The sequence below is a fragment of the Plodia interpunctella genome, chromosome 16, assembly GCF_027563975.2.
Source record: "Plodia interpunctella isolate USDA-ARS_2022_Savannah chromosome 16, ilPloInte3.2, whole genome shotgun sequence".
Classification (NCBI taxonomy): Eukaryota; Metazoa; Arthropoda; class Insecta; order Lepidoptera; family Pyralidae; genus Plodia; species Plodia interpunctella.
Window position 1 is genome coordinate 1,892,039 of NC_071309.1, and position 22,431 is coordinate 1,914,469.

A 22,431-nucleotide genomic window follows, 5' to 3' on the forward strand; every position below is an offset into this window, starting at 1 on the left:
ATTATAGAGAATAAATGTTTTGTCTATAAAATATGTGGATGGAAGGATTTTGGTCGGGGAGCAAAAAAAAAAAAATAACGTTCCATAGTTGTTTCTCCCTCGCACATTGTATAAAGGAATTCTTTAATTTGGAGATATGTAAAGTGGAGATTATTTTTTTAGGTGATGGGTTAGCAAAGTCTCAATTCCACCAATAAATCCGCCATAAATTTAAATTTTCTAGTTTCGTATTTTGCAACTCACAGCTTTGTCTAAATCATGACACGGTTAAAATGAGAAAAAGTAAACCACAAGCGCTCATGATTGGGCTAATAAATATATTTATGACGTAATAGGTTCCTGGTGTAAATCTCGCCTAAGAGCAAGTAGATTTAATCACAAACTTTAATGGTCGTAGGTGTGACCTGACCATAAAAGAGTCGTAAATTTGTTCAATAAAGCTATAAACCATAATCATTACATTCCAAAGTTCACGTTTATGCATCAATGCAGTGTGGAAACTTTCATAACTGCTATAGCCGTCGTCTGCTCATTAAAGAGTTCATATAGGTTTATTTAATCAATACAATTTCATCCCCAAAGTAAGTTCGAGACTTGTGTTATGAGATAGTAACTCAGTACTAGATTTTATAACAAATACATATATAGATATTCTCTAACTCCGTGTATACTCGTGTACTTACCGGAGGATGGGAGACTTCTCCATTCCCCTGCACGGGAAGATCCGTGCGTTGTTCGGAGTCTTCCGAAGCAGAGTCCTTCTTGTGATGATGGTGGTGTTTCTTCTTGTTCTTTATTATGATTTTGTGTTTCAGCAAAGATGGCGGCGGCAGTTCCCCTCCTGTACACAAAAAAAAATTGTGAGCTTTCCCGATTTGGCTAGCTTTCTGACTTCGAACTGTATTGCAGCCAATGGAGACCACTTCGAATAAGCTTTCTATATTTTAAATTGTTTTATATTTATTTATTAAAGTAACACATTGTAAAAGCAATAAATGTTATTTGCAATAGATTTTTTTTCTTTTTTACAATATTTATGGCTAGACTAGGTGATATTAGTTAGGATTAGGAATCGATATTTAAAGACAATTGCATAGGAAACGTGTAAAACAAACACGTCGAGACTCGATGGTAAATAAAGAGTGGCAGTGTGAAAACAAAACTCTTTTAACTGTCAGAGAGTAATCTCGCGATCGAAGGCCACACAGACGAGGTAAATGGTCCCACGTGAGTGGACCGTTTCAAAACGTCACAGCCTTTAATGCAACTGAGAACATGCATAGATCTGAGAGAGAGGGAGCTGATATGATTTTTTTCGCTTGTTCTGGTTTTTTTGTCGTTGTTTCACCAGTTCAAGATCTGATAATGGGATGGGGAGAAATCGAGCGAACCGAGAGAGAATTAATAAAATTGAGCTAGGCGATTTAAAAAAAGCTCGCTTTAATTCGGACCGTTGGTTGAGTCCATACACCTGCATGTTTACGTTGGCCTACGATCAAAACTGTGCCATGCTAATGTAAACAGTAGGGACACTTTGTTCTCTGCATTCGATCGATTCAGATTTTCAAACGATGTTCTATGGGATATTTATAGGTGTCAAAATATTGCCGTCTCGTCAAGCTTCCATTTATTTCTCTTTCTTTCTCATAGAATACTAGCTTTGTCTGCGGCTTCGCCCGCGTGAGTTTCCCATGGGAACAGTCAGGTTTTTTTGGGATGAAATGTATCCTATGTCCTTCTCCGTACCCTTACTTACCCTACAGATTACCTTTTTATTGTCATTTGTATTATACTTGTGTGCCTTAACAATAAAATAAGCGAATTTTCGTGGAAAATCGTTCGTAAGAATCATTATTACCTGGTTCCAGTTGGTGGGAGTCCAAGGGTTTGTCCAGCAGCATCTCGCCGAAGATCTCCCGGCAGTAGTTGGCGATCTTGGCCTGCTGCCGCGGGTTGCAGTGATTCTCGAAACTCAGCACCACTGGGTAGTCTGACGTTTTGAAAGCGCTCTCCGCTATCGCTTCCAGTACCTACATTTTATACAATGATTTCTTTGCATTTTTCTTTTTATTCATATTTATTTTAACAAGGTCCACTTTTACGCGTTAAACTCGTGATAAATATAACCATAGGCTTGTAAAAATCAAATGTTATGGGTCACATATGCGATTGAAGTGAGTGAACAAAATTGGAAACTTTCAAAAGTCATTTACAAATGTCATTTTATTCAACAGTAGCGACGCCCACACTGGATTTGATAAGATTTCTGTAACGAGGATGCAAGTAGGCCAAATATGTAAATCGAAGCTTTAGAAATAAATTATTAAGCTGAAGTGAATAGTTTAACTTTTAATACCCAGTAGTTTTAAAATATCTACACCCTTAGCGACTGAACGTGTATATCCGTTCGTTTTACAAAAATAACTCTACAATCATACCATTAACATTTGGTATATTGTTACTTATATATCACCAAAGTATTTAGTGTTTGCTTGATAAATATCATATCTAGTTATCTGCGATTAATTACTTTACATATTTTTCACTCCAGGTATTTCTATTTTCTATGTTTTCTTAAGTATTGTTTCTTGTTTAATTTATATGCATTTATATTAGATAAATGCATATAAATTAAGTACCTCTTTGGCGCTAATTTCAGGTACGAATGTGTATCCATGGACTATAACAGGCTCGTCGGTACGACCGTTCCAGAAATCCAACTCGACGCATCTGCGAAATATCGATATTTTGGTTAGTCATTTACATAATTTATTCATACAATTACCATATACTATTACATATTTAATAATATACTACTAATATAATACGATATCTAAACGTGTTATCGAGAATTATAGTGATATAATTGTAAATCTTTACATATTATCAATGAAATCCCCATGGATGTACGCGATAAACTCAAAAACTACGAGATGTAATTTCGTACGGTTTTCACCAATAGATAGTGTGTTTTCTGAGGAAGGTTTATGAGTATAATTTATTATGGTTTTGTTCGAGCGAAGCCGGGACGGACTGCTAGTTTATTATATTTCAAAGAGGATATTATAAACCGAGACGTTTCAGATGTTTAAGATATTAAATCTGGTATAAATTTAAGATATAAAAAATCAAAATGGATTTTTCCAAGAAATCGAGTCCGTTTTCATTTTTATTACTAGTTCGAACACCGACATTGAGGTCGCCAAATAGCGATGGGCGATAAAAGACGCCAGTAATTGGCAGAACTATTAAAAAGCCATCGCGCGCGGAGAATTTTCAGTATTTATTCGTATTTAAATTAAACTCTAACGATCTCATTAAGCCGGTGATATGCTAATATATTTGTTTTGTTAATATTTACCGTTATCTAATCGGCCAGATTTCACATAGTCGGGTTAAATTGGAATTGTCGGCTGATAGCCGCGGTAACGTACAGTCAACAGCACACCAAGCCACCCAATATCACTGCAAAGTCACCGTTATTATAGCTGCACAGAGGCCCATGCATCGTACCTTGATGATGCCGTGGACTGTAGTAATACGGAAAAGTACCTATAAGATTTTTCGAAATTTAGACGAAATAACGACTCATATACTAGCTGCGCCCCTGGGCTTTGCTCCCGTAGGAATTTTGGGATAAAAAGTACTCTAAGTGTTATTTCAGGTTATATTATACCCGTGTACCAAATTTCATCGTCGTCCATTTTACGTAGATTTTGCGTGAAAGAGTAACAAACATACATCCTCACAAATTTTCGCATTTATAATATTAGTAGGAATAGTAGGATAGCGAAATCGTCGTTTTATCCTGATTTCGAATATGTTTTCAACTTATTTTCAATGAATGTTCAATTTACATAATTTGTTGATCATTGGGATGGCTCCTGTTGCTAAATGCAGTCGTCAAATCATGTCTATAAGCTAATTTAAACATTAATTCATAGCAAGTAAATTTTCGTTGAACCATAGTCAATGAAAACTAAATATAACGCACGGCTAACAAAACCAAATCGGATAGAAGATTCCCACACAAATTCCCGGCCCATCACCTAATACAAAGGCGAGATAGGCGTTGTAAAACTCGGCACACTATGAAGGACAAGAGATATTAGCTCTCTGTCCCTTTTCTTCTCGTGTATTTCTAATATGCCTTTCTCTTTCTTGTGAAACGAAAGATATGACATCTATATCAATAGTTTTCTCTGTCTACGGATAGAATAAGAACACTGGAGATTGAAGGAACTTCTGCGTGTCGACGTTGTCCAACGATATATGAATAAAGAAACCAACCTGCATCCAGCCAGCAGACTCTGCCTGTAAATCTCCACACTAGATTTTCCCGTAATCTGATGGCCAGTCAGGTAAGTGTTGTGGGAACTGTTGATGAAGTAGTGAGCTAGCGGTTGGTCCATGTCATCGCAGAGATCCAGCTTGTTCACCGCCACGATCGGGTTGTCTTCGGACATAAGAAACCTGCGGTCGAAGTAGCATATTAATAATAATAAATAAATATATATATAAGGACAAATCACACAGATTGAGCTAGTCCCAAAGTAAGTACGAGACTTGTGTTATGGGATACTAACTCAACGGGACTATATTTTATAACAAATATATAGATAAACATCCAAGACCCCAGCTAATCAGAAAAAGTTCACTTTTCATCATGACCCGACCGGGGATTGAACCCGGGGCCTCACGGTTTAGAAGCAAGCACTTTACCACTGCGCCACCGAGGTCGATATTACTGCGATTGCATTCACTGTTTTCATTATATTTATTTTCTCGATCTTACAGATATAGTATACATATGTTTCCTTAAATTAAATCAGTGGTAATAACAAGACTCCGCCTATAATATTTTTAATACTATCTACATATGTAGTTGTATTACTTACTACAAAAAACTGTTCTTTATGAGACTTCTTTGCAATAAAAAAAATATAACTGTTATTTTTTCGCAAATATGACAGATAATTCATACGTTAGTTATTTCAGTAACTATTTGTTACATATAGTGGCATCGATCGTAAATTATAATTTACGATCGCTTTTCTGCTGCTAAACAATAGTGCTTGCATTGCTCTGTTTCGGTATGAAGTGTGAGAGATGCAGAATTATTACAGCGCACTGTGACAAGTTGTATGATATCCAACAGAGTTTATAGATCTTTTTCTAATTTCAAATCTTGAATCTAACAAAAGTAATGACACAATAACAAAACTACTATATAATAAATGCGGTAATAGCGTGTTACGTTGAACAGTTTAGAGTTAATGGCTGAGACGTCGCGGCCTCGGCTCGGCCTCGGCGGCTGAACAAAAACTGAACAATCGCTCGATCGTGACGCTGCACACGATAACTCAGCTTGGGATGATAACATGCGAGAGAATCTTCGTCGTGTATACAAATTCAAAATTCTTTATTCAACTATGGATGACGTCAAAAATTACTTAAAACTATTACTACTACTGCCGACTTCCAAAGCGCAGATGAAGAAGAAGCCGGGCAACAAACTTCACGGTAGGCTTTTTTCCAAAGACGTTGATTAACAAATTTAGATTTTTATTTAGATGTCATTCCGTTATTTATTTTTTTAAGCTTGATTATTTTTCAAATAAATAAAACAAACTTCGCCTTTTCTCCGATGAAGTTATAGGACATATTTAAAATCTTAATTCAACTTACGATGATACGCGTAAATCTATATTTTATATTATCAACAGTTTACAATTCGGTGAAATTCCAACAAATACAGAATCACATCCCTTACTTTGGCTGTGCCGCTTGTCTGTTTTAAAGCTTTCTTCTTGTAAACCACCAAAGGGATTTGATTTTGATACATTTTTCACAGTTACAGTCATACACAAACGACCCCGTATGAGGATGGGCCATATATATAACAGAAGAGACTGAAAGACTGACTGACGTAACAAAGCATAGCCCAAACCGCTTTCAAATTTAGCACGTAGGTACCTCATATGGTCTAGGAGTGCACTAAGAAAGGATTTTTCTAAATTCACCCTCTAAGGGGGTAAAAAGGGGGTTCAAAGTTTGTATGAGAAAACCAGATTAGTTAAAAAGTCTAAATATTTCACTGAAGGGAAAATCACGCAGGCGAAGCCGCGGCCAAAAGCTAGTAGGTAAATAAATAAATCACAGGTCATCACACACCTTAGAAAGCCATCAAAAGTGAGCTGCGATCGCTGTTGGTGGTACTTATTATGCTCGTATGACTTGATCAGGTCCTTGGCCCGCTGCAGGTCGGCGTACGGGTGCAGAATCTCATTTAGACGGGGATCACGCTGCACGTTGTTCAGGAAGTCTACTAGCTGAGCAGCGGAGAGGTGAGGCTTGCCTCCCGTACTATTGCAAACAAGAATTCAAAATTAAGTAAAATAATATGATGACAAATTATCAATTATATAATCATTGAGCAGTGACATCCTGCTCAATGAAATCACTTTTATAATTTTTCTTGTTAATATCATGGAATAACGCGATATTTTGTATAGATCGTCATGGGACATCGTTGATCACAAATATTTGAAAAGAAAAATGGTACCCAATATGTTTTTATAGCACTGCTCCATTTGCTTTGTTCGGTATGGTCCTGAAGTACGCTTTGACTTTGAAATACATGTATATTTGTTGTATTTATGAAACCAAGCTATAGACTGTTCTGATTGACAATCAACCCAATAACATTATTATACTCACAGGTTATTAAATATCTTCTGGACTTCGCTCCTCTGAGTTAGATTCTTGTAGAACGCGAAGAAGTCTTCAAACTGGAACTTGGACTGGCTTATGGTGTCATTTTTTCCAGTTGGCAACCCTGACTCGCTCAGGGCTTTCTCCACTCGCTTTTTGTCTTCTTTGTTTTGTGCGAATTGGCGGACGATGCTGGTCAGAAATCATGTTTTTTTTATATTATTTAATAGAAGTAATTAATGGATTTATTTATAACATTCACATTTAGAACGTTAGATAGTTGGACCCTAGGCTATAAGCCTTGTAGCCAAAAAACGATTCATAGTAATATCTATCAAATTTTATACAAATAACAGATTCCTTTCTATTAAAACGATTAACTAATATTATTTTGGAGTTCATTCATTCATCTCTAAATAATAATATTACATTGTCATCAGATCATTTGTTAGCCATGTATCGGAAAAAAAGGAAAATAGTTCAAAACTTCCAGAGTTTTGATTACACACAGACAGCCATCGAAATATATAACTAACTGAAACTAAATAAAATACTATAAACGAACTACTGCAAATCTCTGAACTTTCAGAACCATTTTTTCAATTTTGCATCTGAAATAATCAAAAGTAAGCTCGCAAAAAGCAGTGGTGTCGTGTAAAAAAAAATAGAAACGCTTCCAATGTTCTATTTTTAAATCTGTAAATAAATATCAGATTTCAAACCCCGTCCGTGGAATCCAGGGCACTCGGTGAATGTTTCTGATTGTGAGGTACGGCGCATTCGACTGATATCATGTTTTTCTATTTTACTTTTTCCCAGCGGTCAATAACTACTGCAAGTTTTCAGATTTTTTTTTTTGCCATCGGCCGGAATATTTTTGCGGATTAAATATACACCACACATTGTATTGAAATGTGAAAGTTTCAAATCCTATTCTATTTTATTTACTGCGTTAAATATTTCCTATACGAAACGTAGAAATAAATCACCCCGTAAATTAAATGCAATTAAAGAACAAACTTCATAAAGTAAAATGGACGTTATAGAGTGTACTCAACATAAAATTGACAAATTGCTTTTAAGTGCTCTTAAAACTTTAAAAGTATTGACGAGATGTTTCAAAAGATTCAACTTACATTAAACTTTGAAGTATTTTCAATACGTAGCATAAGAATATATACTTATTACTTATCACACAAACACAATACAGTAATCACGAAAGAAAAAAAGGGATATGAAGGAAAAAGTAATTGAGAAAACAAAAATATATGACAATGCAACAAGTATATCATACACATAATAATGTTGATAATTAACGACAAACTACAGTAAACTAATTTAAAAGCTCACTATATTTAAAAACATTTTTCATTTGACAGCTGTCTACCTGTCTATAAAATCAATCATACAAAATAAGAGCACAGTGCTATAAGCTAACAATCCATTGATCGCACACGTAACAACGATGCGCCGATCTCAATTTGTGACGTATTGTCGCTGAAATTGCTGTGGCCTTTGGAAGCGCGCCGCTTGCCCGAATCTATCGGCAAATACTGGACCCGGGCATAATAATTTAACTGGCATAAAGGGTCCACAATTGCATGGCAAAGTTGCAAGTCGTCGAGAGCAGACAGAAATAGCTTTTACTTGTTTGGAATAATACCCCATTTAAATTATGTAAAGGTAACTTTTTTATTTTTTTGGAGAATTCTAAGTTCAAATAATTGTTAACTTTTCGGTTGTTTTTTTTTTTGGGATAGCAGCAATGGAATATTTATAAACGTCACATCTCTGGCTTAGAAGTATCTCTGGAAAAAGTAATAATCCTAACAAATATATCTAATATATTAATAACGAATATATATAATATATCCTATTATAAATGGGAAAGTATGTTTGTTACCACTTTATCTGCATACACTATCATCATAAAATTACGTCCATGTAGTTAGTTTTAGTAAGGCGAAGGACATAGGGCCTTTCATTCCGGGAAAATAACTGTTGCCGTATAAAATGCGAGCGAAGCCGCGGGCAAAAGCTTATTACAATTGTGGACATTTAAATCTCTAATATTTAGTTTGTATATTAAACAGAAACCGGACATAGAACTTCAATGTGTTAATGAAAAATAATTTGTCAACAAGAGACAACGTGCGACATTACTTCAAGTGTGTACAGTGGGCATAAAAATATTGAAATTTGAACACCCTTATGGCATTAAGATTAGGGGTTATTAACAAAGGAAAATCTGCGTAATCACAGGTTTCGACAAGGCGTACGAAAGAAGTAAACAGAGTCGATGGTTTATACGCGAAGGTAAATATTAGCTTACGCGATTATGTCATGAGTAAAATTTTAATCTCGGCTTTGTACGCTTTGCATTAAATAGCTTATGTTAAAATATTAAAATAAGGACGGGAAGATTTCTACTTATATAAGGGAGAAAATCAGAGTTATTGGCGTAGAAAATTCAGAATTGAATTGAAACGAAGAAAATTGTCAAGCAGTCCGGTTAATTGTATGAAGTAATTATGGAAACTCAATTGGAATATTTTAATCATTGACGTGGCCAATTGTCTCTCAATATAATAATGCCAACAATAGTGTATTACCACTAAGTATAAAGGGGTAATTTTAGGGTTAACTCGACCGATTTATAAAATTCTTTTAACAGGAAGCCACATTATTTCCGAGTGACATAAAGTACTTTTTATTCCAATATTCCTACAGGAGTTAAGGGCCAGGACGCAGCTGTCTAAAGTTAAGAAGTACTTTAGGGTGAATTTCACGAGCGTTTTGAACGCCGCCGTGGGGTGTCATTAGTGTTTAATAAATTGTACCATACACAGTAATCAATTGAATTGTCCTATATTATAAATAAGTAAAGTACTGGTACAATGTTAATTTTATTGTTAATGCAGCCCCCTAACTGCTCCTCCTGCTTCCTCCATGCATCTACGACAACCATCTCTGTTACTAGGCCACCCTTATCCAAATTGCAAGCAATCAATTCTCTTTACATCATCTGCCGGATCTTCTACGCTCAGTTTTTCATTTCTGGGATACCAGTCGGTTACGGCTTTTTTTTAATCCGAATAACTAGGATTTATTAAATAAGTACTTACTTCTTAACTAATATTTTGCCGGACTTGTCCGCTTTTAGGACGATCTTGGTGTGCAACTTCTCCAGAAACATGATCGTTGGGTTGTTCAGTTGGTTGAGGTTGTGCGCGAGCACGAACAGCTCCTCTGTCCACATCTGAGGATAGAAGATTCGTTGAAAAATCTTGCTTATAACAGGTGTCCGGCCGACCGGACTACGGAAAGAATATAATATTATCAAGATCTCAAATAAAGATAAATTATCACACCTTTGTCACTTAGGCGGTTTATAGACGATCAATTTTATAATTTAATCAGTTTTATTTTGATTATATTATTAAACAATAAATATCTGACCCGGAGAAAGAGTCGCGGCTACTGTGTATGTTTGACAAAATGTATGAAACATTTCAATTTGATCAAGGATCCATGTCATTCATTTACATAGTGCAACATAATTGACCGTTTACAGGTCGCTGGGATAAGGTTCGCAAAACCTGAAGATCAACTTTCCCTTGATAGCTAGGCTTATTAATTGAAATCAGAATTGTGACAGGTTTCCCAACATTTATGAAAATAATCTATATTTTATGCCCTAATTTTGCAATTTGGTAAATGCAGCTGTTCATACATGGAAGAAAAGATTCGGTTGCGTTCTGACACAAGATTAGATCAGACACAACCAAAGTTGACTAAACTTGATCAAAGTACAAGATTAGATCACTCTTTGCTGACGAAGACTGCTCAGTCGTCCGGCATAAAAAAATTAAAACATAGTATTGTATTGCCATAGTTATGGTTGATGCTTGGGTGCCTATTCACTGAAATCTAGTGAGTTATAAATTGAGCGCTAAAACCATTTATTTTAACAAGAGAATTATATATATATAATAATATGTTATCCTGAGGGGAAATGCAGGTTTGCATTTAATGTTTTTGTTTAGGTACGTCATGTTTCCATACATTTATTTAGTTTATAATTTTGAGTACTTTGTCACTCGCAGATTTTATCTTCCTCTTCAATGACCACCAAGGTCGTTTTTACGCAAATTGGCTCGTCTTATCGATGTAATAAAAAATGAATTTATTTTTTTATGTATGCCAGCAATTTATCTGTAGCCGGAAAGCAGATTCCGATAATTAATTAATTAATAAGCGGATGTGGTGAAACACGTACGGGGTATTAAGCTATTAAATCTGTACAGATTTCTGTGCATCGCTCGCCGGAGAGTACAGTCAGCGGCAAATGAACCTACACAATGTTGTGCATATTCATCGATATTACTGGCACTTAGAAAACCCTGCAGGCTGCAGGGTAACTTGAGATGTTAACTGTACTAGGTAGGTATGGATTAGAATTAGAGATGTGCCGCTCAGCTCATTTCCCGACATTCCCGGAAACATGTCGGTATAGACATGTAGTATAAATTTTTAGATACTTTTCCAGTGAAAACATATTATGCTTTGAGAATATTGCAAAGGGATTGCATATGTCCCGGGAAATGGTAACAATTCTGGGTATGGAAAAGTTTCGACATTATTTCATTATGAATAGTTAAAATTAACATTCTAACTTATAGGATGGATCAACAAAACAAAAATTTCATAAACATGATCATTGGTGAAACGTTGAAAATGGGAAACAAGAACGTAACATAACTAAATCAATCCAATCACGTAGCATATATTCCGACGAACCAATCTAATGAAACGCAGGTGCCACCATCTAGATGCACTTTATTACTATACCCATACGAAGCTGTGCAATTTGACTTAATGCACAATATTATCCTCCGATTCAAAAGAAAATTACTTTAAATGCAAATTTATTCGCAAATCGCTTTAGGACAGCTGAACAATAAGTTAGAACACAATAGACATAGACAAGGAAAATAAGTCCAATGATAATACGACTGGAGTGTTCTTAAAAAATAGTTTAGAATCTAGGCGCTTTACAGGCATTATTTATTTATTTTTAATTTTTAAAGTAAAAAAATAACCTTATTTTAATAAGGTTCTTTTAAATGCATTTCGGGACGAGCATCACTGAAAACCATTAAAACAAACACCGAACAAAAATCATTTTTCAGTTAAGGCCCTTATTTATAACACCAGAAGGGACATCAAAGATACAAACATAGCTAGCCGCTAACAACCTAGCAGGAAAAGTTAAAATCCCGAATATTTTATTAAAAATTTCAAATTACGAACGAATATTCGAGTGTCTTTGCAACGTCAGACGAACACATTTTTTTGTCAGTAACAAACACTACCGACTGTAGGCATTAAATTAAAATTTATTATTTTAATGAAAATGGCGATGATTGTAATAAAAATATGAAACCATAATTTTCTAGATTTTGTTCCTGAAATGCGTTTCCCTGGTAATGTCATAGGAAATAACACAATTTGTATGCAAAATATCATGTTCCATCAGCCACAAGTTTTAGCGTAAAAGCGTGGGTTTGTATTTTCTACACCTCTAACAAGGTTTATGCAACAAATTTAATGATGAATGATGATCCATTGAGTAGTTGAGGCGTAAGAGCGTAATAAAATAAACACAATTTCGCATTTATTTTAGAAAGGATTAGGAACTCCCGACTTATATTATTATATATTAAATATTCATTTACGAAATGGAATGCTTTATTTTTTTTACGTAAATATGTAAGTATTTATGTGTCAATAAATTTAATAATATGTAATTTTCCAACTGCCATGCGCAAATCAGGAAGAAGCGACGCATGGCGCATACCAAAATTAACACCTCAATTTTAAAAAGAATTGTTTGGGTTTTGGCTTCTAGAGCAGAAAATACGTTCGGAAATAGTTGTTGGAATCTGGACATTCACCGTTCGATAATGCTGTATTTCCAGACGTAAAGGTTGAGTTGTTATAGAAAGGTCAAGTATCTATTCATATACCCTAAAACGTAGCCTTCCACAGTGCCCCCAGGCAGTCGAGCAAAACGAAAATTTATTTATCAATATCTAAACTAATATAGATACGTAATAAACAAGAGATTTCGTTTATTTTGATTAAGTAGATTACTGAAACCATTAGTCCGATTGGAAAAATTATATGATTAGGAGGTACCTAATGATTTATTCAGATCGTGACCTTTGGATCTCGTATCTTTTTTCAGTCTTTAGTATCGGAATTGACGTTTTGTATATAGTTGTATAGCGTTGTTGCTATTAAAAATTAAAACCATCAGTAACAAATTAAAATGTAAAATTCCTAGACAGTGAATCGAGCACTATAGCTCTCGGTTGACTTTTAAATAAATAAAAAAACTAGATCAAAAGCTGCTCATCCGTTTAGGAGGTACGATGGTACAGACAAACATATACACAGGCAAATATAATTTATAACACCTCATATAACGCCCCTCGGGGTGGAAACAAAGATGGTTTGACGACTAGTATTTACATAGATGAGATTAGAGAAATGGCCGAAAACCCATCTATGGTTGAAAACAATAGAGAAGGACGTTCCGGCCCGGCCAGGCCGGGTACCGGTGCATCGGTGCATGCCGCCGGCTATCGATCCAATTTGTGCACTCGAGCCCGCCATTCCGCACCCGAAAATCGCGTCCTCGACTAATTTCCCACATTTGGGGAGCATACTGCGTATAATTAAGGGGGACATTTTAAAATTTGAGAAAGAAAGACATCGAAGAGTTGAAATTCGAGAATTCAATCTTTTCACTTCCTGTCCTTATCATCTGAATAGGTATTTTATATCTCTATGTTATATTAGACAAGTATGTGCACTTATTTGTTATATATGTATGTATTTTGTATCTATTTTATTTAAATTAATAACTTATTTTTAATTTATATTTTTCTGTAACGCCCCTTGTTTGCCTATAGCTTTCTTTTCAACTGTCCTCTCGTGGGTCAAATAAATTTGATTTGAAATTAGCAGCAACTTTTTACTTACTGTCTCTTTCTTGTATCTCTGTGTACATAAGCTGTTAAATACATAGAGAGTACTGGCATAATTCAAGGGTGCACACAAACTGTGCACCGAAGTCTTTAACATACGCACCCGAAAACCTCGCAATGCGCACAATTTCCGACATTTTGAAAGCACTCTGCTTATAACGAAGTAGGGAAATTGTATTGTATACGGCCAGTTCTAACAATGGTTACATTATGAATAGAACTGAACGTTCTTCGTTTGAAAATAAAATTTAAAAAAATATTTGAACTGACAATGGAATAGTCTGTCAAATTCGACGTTATTCTCTAATGTGTAACGAAACAGAGAAAGGGAAAATGGCTTTAACAGCGAGTTTTTGACGATCTATGTTAGATACATATACATTACAATAGATAATACATTCACATTTTCTCATTTAGTATATAGTATTTAGGCTGTAGTAAGAAGAGTCCAATGCATCCTTGCTATATAGAAATAGATTTAAAAAAATATTTTTATAAATAAACAACGTTATAAATAAACAGGTCTATGACGACATGGTCGGATGACTTTAAAAGATTCGACAAAAAGGTTAGAAGGGAGGAATTTAGAGGAGGATTTTGCCCAGCTGTGGGCCTTAAATAGCTAGAAAAAAAATAAACAAACCCTACGAGGTTTACTTGTGTGTCCAATGAATGTGTATCATGAACACTCTTAATTCACCATTAAACCTTTTCAAATTTTTCATTCACAACCTCATGCTCTCGTACCATCTTTTCCGCGCTGTTTTATGATTTGTCACATCATCCGTCTATTCTCCCAAACAATTACGTGGTAGATAAATTTTTGATTATCGCTAATTCCAGACAGGTCAGCTGATCTAAATATGTACGTTTAAATTAGAAGTGGCATTTGCTAACCTCAATACAGACGGCAAATAAATTATTCTATTATGAATTCACGATTTTCAATCATGGAACGGAACACTAGCGACTCGCTGATTTAGTAATAAACGAACCGAGTTCGGAATACATAGAAGTGTCAAAAGTTAAGACCTCGTTGTCTTAACTTTTGACACTATGTAACCACTTATTTGTTAGTTGACTACCTATTTGTATTGTTTTTTGGTCTACCTTCTTCTACCCCTTACCATTAAATTCAATGTAGAAAATTACTAGAAAATGTAGAAAATAAGCGGTGGAGGTGTAATGGTTAAGACGCCCCTTGTGGATCGAAAGGTCCCAGGTTCGAATCCTACTCGTGCCACATGAGTTTGTATACCAATCTGACTCATGTATAGTAGTTTTCATCGTCCATCACTTGCTTCCGGTGAAGGAAAACATCGTGAGGAAACCTGCACACTGGTTGATTCTTATTAACTTGTGTGTGAAATGGAGAAGGCAATGGCAAACCATTCCATTGATAATACAAAAAAAGTTGTGTTTCATTCCACGTAATAACCACGGCATGAGGAATACGACTATGAAAAAGAAAATAATTGATATTACGTAAAAAAACACGCTTTTAAATGTAAAATTGTAATTCACAAAGAATAATCTAATTACGAATAATATATAGACTGATTTGTGTGGTTTTTAACATTTATGAGATTATCATAGTCCTCTTTATTATATTTACTGTAGCATTATTATTAATATGACCATTATAATAATAACATAGTATAATAAAGTTACTATGAGTAATTCTAAACTCAGTGTAGGTAAGCAATCACACGTTACCTGAGCGATTTCCTTCCTGGTACAGCAGAAATTGACAAAAGTGACGTTCACGAAGTCCGCGCCATAGCAGACTGTCACCGTCTTCTCCTCCAGGGATCCTTGGGAGCCTATCAGCACCACGTGTCTGATCTTTGGGTCCTGTACAAAAATACATTATATAATTGAGTGAATCTTATTTATTAACGGATACTTGTGAACGGATTTTGATAAAATTTGGTGCACAGGTTAAAAATAAATCTAAGATTTTTCAGCTCTCATAGACTATAATAAAAATGATTATTTTTATTATTTTACCACACTATATATACCGAAACAATACAATTTATCGGATAAGTCCAGCAATAGTTCCAGCAAATTGGTCTCGACGGGGACACATAAAAGGCGAGTCTCGTGTTCTGATAATGTCTCATTTTATTTATACCAGCCATACCAACACAATGTTAGAACTAAACGCATTTCTTGTATTGATCGTTTGATAAAGCCAACAAGTATGGAATTAGAGGATGCAGTACTGGCTCGTGACAAACAATAAAACTTAATTTGAAATTTTTGTTTTGCAAAGAAAAACCATAGATTTACAAATAAAAAAGCACGGGAAATCCTATCAGCATTATCTTTTCAATTTCTCTTTCTGAACCATAACTTTGTCTTAAAGTCAAAAATAACTGTTTGATCGAACATTGCTATAATATGTGCATAGATTATTCTACGCATTTCGATTTCGATCTCAATATCAACAATTAAAACTTGTAATTATCTCTTCAGTTTACATGCTGGTCTTCAGTAACATCAACTGCTGCATTGATGTTTGTTTTCTGCCATGCTTTCTCATCTCTTGATATCGTGACTTTTTGTTATTTATTTACAACTAGCTGCGCCCTAGGGCTTCGCTCCCGTAGGAGATTCGGGATAAAAAGTACCAAATTTCATAACAATCGGTCCAGTCGATATTGCGTGAAAGAGTGCCAAACATACACATATACATCCTCACAAACTTTCGCATTTATAATATTAGTAGGCTTAGTCCTCGGAGCTCCGTTTTGTGGGAAATTCGGAAATAAAAGTTACTTACAATCATAACCATCACATCACCATAAACATCTTTCACAGGAGTAGTGTGTACGATAGAGTTCATAAAGGCTGCATCACACGCGTAGGTGTGAACATACGCATACTAATTCAAGTATTACAAGTCATGATCTACTGCAAGTGCAGCGTGTCTTGTTGCAAATGCATCTGGTATGTGGCAGACTTAAACACATATTGAAATTAAATTGTCAGGGGGCTTACCATCATCTCTTAACGCGATCCACTTTACGACCTAAACTAAACTGCATCGCAAATTCGTACCATGGGCTTAATTTTTAGTATGAATGCGATTCATTTTAGGTTCCTAAATTGAACTGAGTCGCATTGGAATCGTTCTGTAAAAGTTGACGGTAGGTCTACAGATCTTCGGATGCAGAACGGCTACGGGTACAAGATGATGCTGTCAAGTCCAACTGACACCCGTTATTAGGGTCTATTTTTGTATCAACTCAGCTATAATGAGGATAATTGGGGACGCCCGCCTGTCTAGCGTAAGTGTGCGTCACTTGAGAACTTTGCTATTTCTTCTCGTTGTAATAAATCTATCCTCTCATCTCTGGTATTCGTTTTTAGGAATCCGTAATTCAGACTTACGGCCTAAAAAAGCTAACTAAAGCACATTTCACCATTATGAGGTGGTAACGAAATTAGTTCAGTGTAGAATCACTCGTGTTGGCTATCTGCCTATCACCGTACTGAGAGTTGCGACAACAGATTTATTACTGAAATTTCAAGTCGCGCTTGACCGATTTTTACACCTGTCATTTTGTCGAGTTGAAACTTCAGTTTCCATCACGTCCCTTCAGTTTCCATGATACGATTCATTTCAATTATACAGACATTAAATAAGCGAAATAAATCGATCCGTCGATAAATCCAGAAAACAACAATCTGGCCTCGTTGTCGAATCGATTATTTATAACGTGTGCGAGATAGATTTTTCTAAAATTAGTTCATGAGCCGGAATCGATAACGATCGTGGCATGATAATTTTAGCGTGACAAAACTGCTCTCCATGCATCTCGACTTTACCTACACAATACATGTTTATTTATCTGATTTTGCAGCTTCTGACCCTGGCTATTTATTAAGTGCTGGCTTGATGTCCATGGCTTAACAAGGGGGCGAAGTGGAAAGGGAAAACCCGGAAAGCCGAAGCTGGGCTCCGTCGCGTTATATCTGATGAAGAAATCAAGAAAGCGTTCTGAAGAGAGCAATGATAATGATAATAATATTGCAAAGTTATATTCTGTCCGTTTCTTTTTATAACTGTATGATTCTTTGAACAAAGACAATTTCCATAGCGTTCGTCTTTCCTTGCTGCTACTATGTGGCTCTCTCTCACTCTATACTTTTAACACATATTATACAGCTGTAAATGGTTCATTGATAAAATATATAAAGACCGCAATACGCGCAAATAAAGCCTAGGTATAGTTATAGGGTATTATGGAAATAATCATATCTAAAACAGGCCACCGCGACTACAGGTCAAGCATAAGCTATCGCGGGCATAGCTCTGGGAAAAAGCTAGCGTCTAATTTAAGAGGAGCTTGGTCGCGATGGACAAACTGACCAAATTCTAAACTAAATATTGACTTTCCCGGACGTCGTCGCGCCAACCTTGCCAACCTCTCAATGCTGTTGGAGACACACATTCAGGCAAATAACCCTATATATAAAAGCCAAAATAATTTTGTTTTTCAATTCATTACCGATTTTCAACCAATCTTCTTAAGCATATGATTTTGGCGGAATGGTTAAGATATTAAAAAGGATTTTATGGACGATAACAATTGAACTTAACTATATAAGTATGATTAAAATATTTTATAAATATTGTATAACTAAAATGTAAATGTAATTTTGAATTTTATTATTAACTAGCTGCGCCCCGGGGCTTCGCTCCCGTGGGAATTTTGGAATAAAATATACTCTAGGTATGTGTTATTCCAGGTTATATTCTACCCGTGTACCTTATTTCGTAACAATCAGTCCAGTAGATTTTACGTGAAAGAATAACATACATACAACACAAACTTTCGCATTTATAATAGGTATTAGTAGGATATTTGCACGCGTGTTGATTTTATTTCTTTGAACGTTAGCAGGATCTCAGACACGACAAAAAAAATCACAGTCCTCTATCTGCATGTGTACAGTCAACCGCTTGTCACGCTGCATGCCATATACGTTTTTTAGTTAATAGAGGCGAATACGCAATTATTAAGCAGTTTGATGTGCTTGACTGAAGGATTTAACAAAATTGGCAGAGTTCCTATAACATTATTATAAAGAGTTAAAAGAGTTTGTATGTTTACTGAACCGATTACAAAAACTTTTTCACAATTCGAAAGGTACATTATCCAAGATTGCTATAGGCTATATTTTATCTCAAAATTTCCACGGGAGTGAAGCCCTGGGCAACATCTAGTCATATATTTTCTACCACAGAACTAAAACACGTATTAAATGGTAATAATCTACCGATGTTATCGTTCAGTGAATGCGCACCGCACCTTCTCTATTATACTAAGTAGCTAATTTTTCATTGGACCTGACAAGAATCATTGTTTGTTACGCTAATTGGTGGTAGGAAGAAAATGGTTGCCTTGCTCTGTGGTTCATTTCTTGGCAACGGAGTAAATTTCACGACTGTTTGAACGCGACGTGTGGCGTTTCATTAGTGTCGCATGTTTTTTTAAAAATTAAACATTTATAAAATTAACAAGTACTTTACTTTATTTATAAAATAGTATAATTAAATTGATTACTGTGTATGGTACAATTTAATAAACACTAATGATAGCCCACGGCGGCGTACAAAACGCTCGTGAAATTTACCCAACTACCTAAAGTGTGTCAAATGACATAATTTTTATTTGCTATAAGAATGATTACAATATTAGGTAACCACATATGTTTACTGTATTACGTTGATTAGTCATGTCAAAACGATAATGATTCGCGAGACGGTTTATGTCCTATCTAACTATCACTACATCACAAACAAACTCGGTGACCGCTGTCTGTCTGTCCCTCCGTCTTGTTTGTCTTTAAGGCGCAACGGATTTTGATGCGGCTTTTTATAATAAATAGTGATTCAACAGTAAGGTTTATGAAAAATTAAAAAAATATATTTATTGAATCACTTACAAGAAGGTACTTAACAACATTGTGGCTGGAGCCTCCATTTCTCGGTAGACTTAAAACATGTAAGGTTATACTGAATATAATACTAGGAAAGACAAAAGAAAATAATAAAAAGTAATTCTAAGTGCATGCTTGTTTGTAATCGAGTGTAAGTCAGTCAGTTGTGGGTAGTTTACCGAAGTTATTAAGTTAACATTTTTATGTATATATGTTACTGTAAAAGCACGAACTACCGTAAATCCTAAGATATTCCAGTGAAACCTAAGATTTACCAACTCTTAATGGTAAAAGTCCGAACAATTTTGCGATTCGAATTTTTACCACCATTCACTTGGTAAATCTTAAGATTTACTTCAAAGGCGCGGTAAATGTTGAGAAAATAATTTTACTTTCGTTATTTTTTACTACTTAAGAAGTATTTTAAAGGTTATAACTTACCTTTAAAATATATTACCTTTAAAAGTTAAAAACATTTATAAATAAAAATACTTACCAAATGAAAATAATTAAAAATAGGTAAGGATTTGACTTATTACTTCGTTAATTAATTACTCTCATAATTATGATACCTACATAAAAATATGTAAGGTTTTGACAGAAAAATAAATGATTAATAAGAATGAATCATTCTTTTATTCCCAAAACCATCATTTACCAGCCATCAGTAGCAAAACCTAGTATATACTAAATTCTAATGGCAAAAGCCCGAAAAAATCGTCAATTATTTAAAAATCCTTACATTTACCAAACCCATACTGGTAAATCCTAAGATTTTCTGAAAAAACCTAAGATTTACCTGTATGTGTACTTTTACAGTAACATGTACATGCTTAATATATTGCAATTGGGCGAAGCCGGGGCGGATCACTAGCTTTCTTTTTGTTGTATCAACCAGTTTTGTAGAAACAACAAATTATGTCAACTTTCTCTATTTCCATGGTGAGCTAATGAGTTTAAAAATAATAACAATTTTATTTTATACTAGTCACACCAGGGCTTTGCTCTCTTATATATTGTAACGACGACTCAATACTTCTTTCTATATGCCAAACATAATCAAAATCCGTGACAGAAAGAAACTAACTATTCACATTAAGTCCACCATATTCTTTCACTCCCATTCTAAAAAGTTCCTGATTAAATTCGGGGCTGTAACACAACAAAGCCAACAAAGTTGTTTTCTGTGTATAAAATAAGCGAAAAAAATTTGAATATTTAGTAGTCATTTTACAACTGGCCACCAGCCTTTCACCGGCCCTCTTATGTAAAAGACTGTGTATAGTAATTAAATAAATTATTAGTACAGTATCACCTCAATTCGATTGACAATGACACTATACCCATAACAGTTAACTAACAATTAGGTAATAAATTACACTAACAATTGTGCCTGTTAAAGGTCAGATTCACTTGACCCAGCAATTACATTCAATTTACAGCCTATTGAAACTGAAATCACAGTTCAACATTCATTAAGCCCAATAGGATTCTTCATCACTATCGGGCTAACCGCTGCCCTGATGTTGTATATCTATCTTTATTTAGGTACCTACCTAGGGTAAATACCCTAATAATTTCAAAATGTAATAATAAATTAATTCCCTTTGAAAATGACATCATTATTTTTTTAAATTAAGTCTATAATCTTTACAGACTAAATAGACAAACTGTACAGACTAAATAGGCACAATTTTACAAAACATATAAAGTAATGAAAACTCACTTTGGGAACTTTGGCATGAGATCCAGTTCTGACATCCCTAATGGTAGCAATGTCCAGCATCTCCACCTCCAAGTTTTGATCAGTCCAGAACAGGTAGAAGCCTTTAGGGTCCACCCGCAGTGTGACTGGAAGACCAGCACCTGAGTCCTAATAGGAAACAACATTTTATAATGCTGATTCACTTGAAAAATAACTTCCAAAGTCACGTTCTTCATCTCCATTATAAATTTCACTCTCACCTCATCCCACTTGATAAACTTCTCTCCTTCTTGCAAAGCCTTGGGCACTTCAATCGGCTTTAGGCCGACGTTGGCCGATCTCGAGCTCGCGGACATTATTAACAAGACTCTATTAAAATAAGATTTAAACACAGTCCAAATCGAAGTCTCTCATTTTATTTTCTATGCACTGCACTGCACATCCAATTTATTTTGAAGATTTAGTATTGATGTTATAATAATTATTTGATAAATCACTGCCAAATTAAATAAAACAAATCAATTTAACAGACGCTAACTGTTGATTGCATTCATATTGTAGTGTGCACGAAAAATGCAAGATTTTACGTTAATAATAGTGGAACAGAAGAACCCACAAAACTCAATAAAGTGACAAGATGACAAGCCTCGCAGCCTCAATAGGCAACAGATAATCACAAAACGTCAGACATCTGTGTAAGGAATAGATAGCGAAAACTATAGACAATGCCATGTAGACAGAGAAAACTATATTCGTTCGTTTTCCTCATTCAAGAAAGAGAAATAATGAATCATTCTCACTAGTTCCATCGGAAAATAGTTCCATGTAACTAGTGAGTTTTTCTCAGTAGTTCCATTGACGCTTTTAAGTCAATGGAACTACTGAGAAAAAAAATAACACTAGTTCCATGTAACTATTTTCCGATGGAACTAGTGAGAATCATCCGAAATAATTACACGAATACTTAAAAACACGAAGAAAAACAGGATCGGGTGCTAATAT

At 35.0% G+C, this 22,431-nt stretch overlaps 1 protein-coding gene across 1 annotated transcript in view; it reads right to left on the reverse strand.

Annotated features, from left to right (window-relative positions):
* Positions 1-22,104, reverse strand: part of Plc21C (Phospholipase C at 21C) — a 42,628-nt gene extending 20,524 nt beyond the window's left edge. Inside the window, exons 1-10 of the mRNA XM_053756594.2 lie at positions 21,690-22,104; positions 21,451-21,597; positions 15,486-15,623; positions 9,840-9,973; positions 6,721-6,906; positions 6,175-6,366; positions 4,291-4,473; positions 2,640-2,730; positions 1,859-2,030; positions 684-841 (exon numbers count right to left, since the gene is read on the reverse strand). Of these exons, the coding sequence (XP_053612569.1) occupies positions 684-841; positions 1,859-2,030; positions 2,640-2,730; positions 4,291-4,473; positions 6,175-6,366; positions 6,721-6,906; positions 9,840-9,973; positions 15,486-15,623; positions 21,451-21,597; positions 21,690-21,785 (1,497 nt within the window). The 5' untranslated portion in view covers positions 21,786-22,104. The remainder of the gene's footprint in view (positions 1-683; positions 842-1,858; positions 2,031-2,639; positions 2,731-4,290; positions 4,474-6,174; positions 6,367-6,720; positions 6,907-9,839; positions 9,974-15,485; positions 15,624-21,450; positions 21,598-21,689) is intronic.
* Between the last annotated feature and the right edge of the window lie 327 nt (positions 22,105-22,431).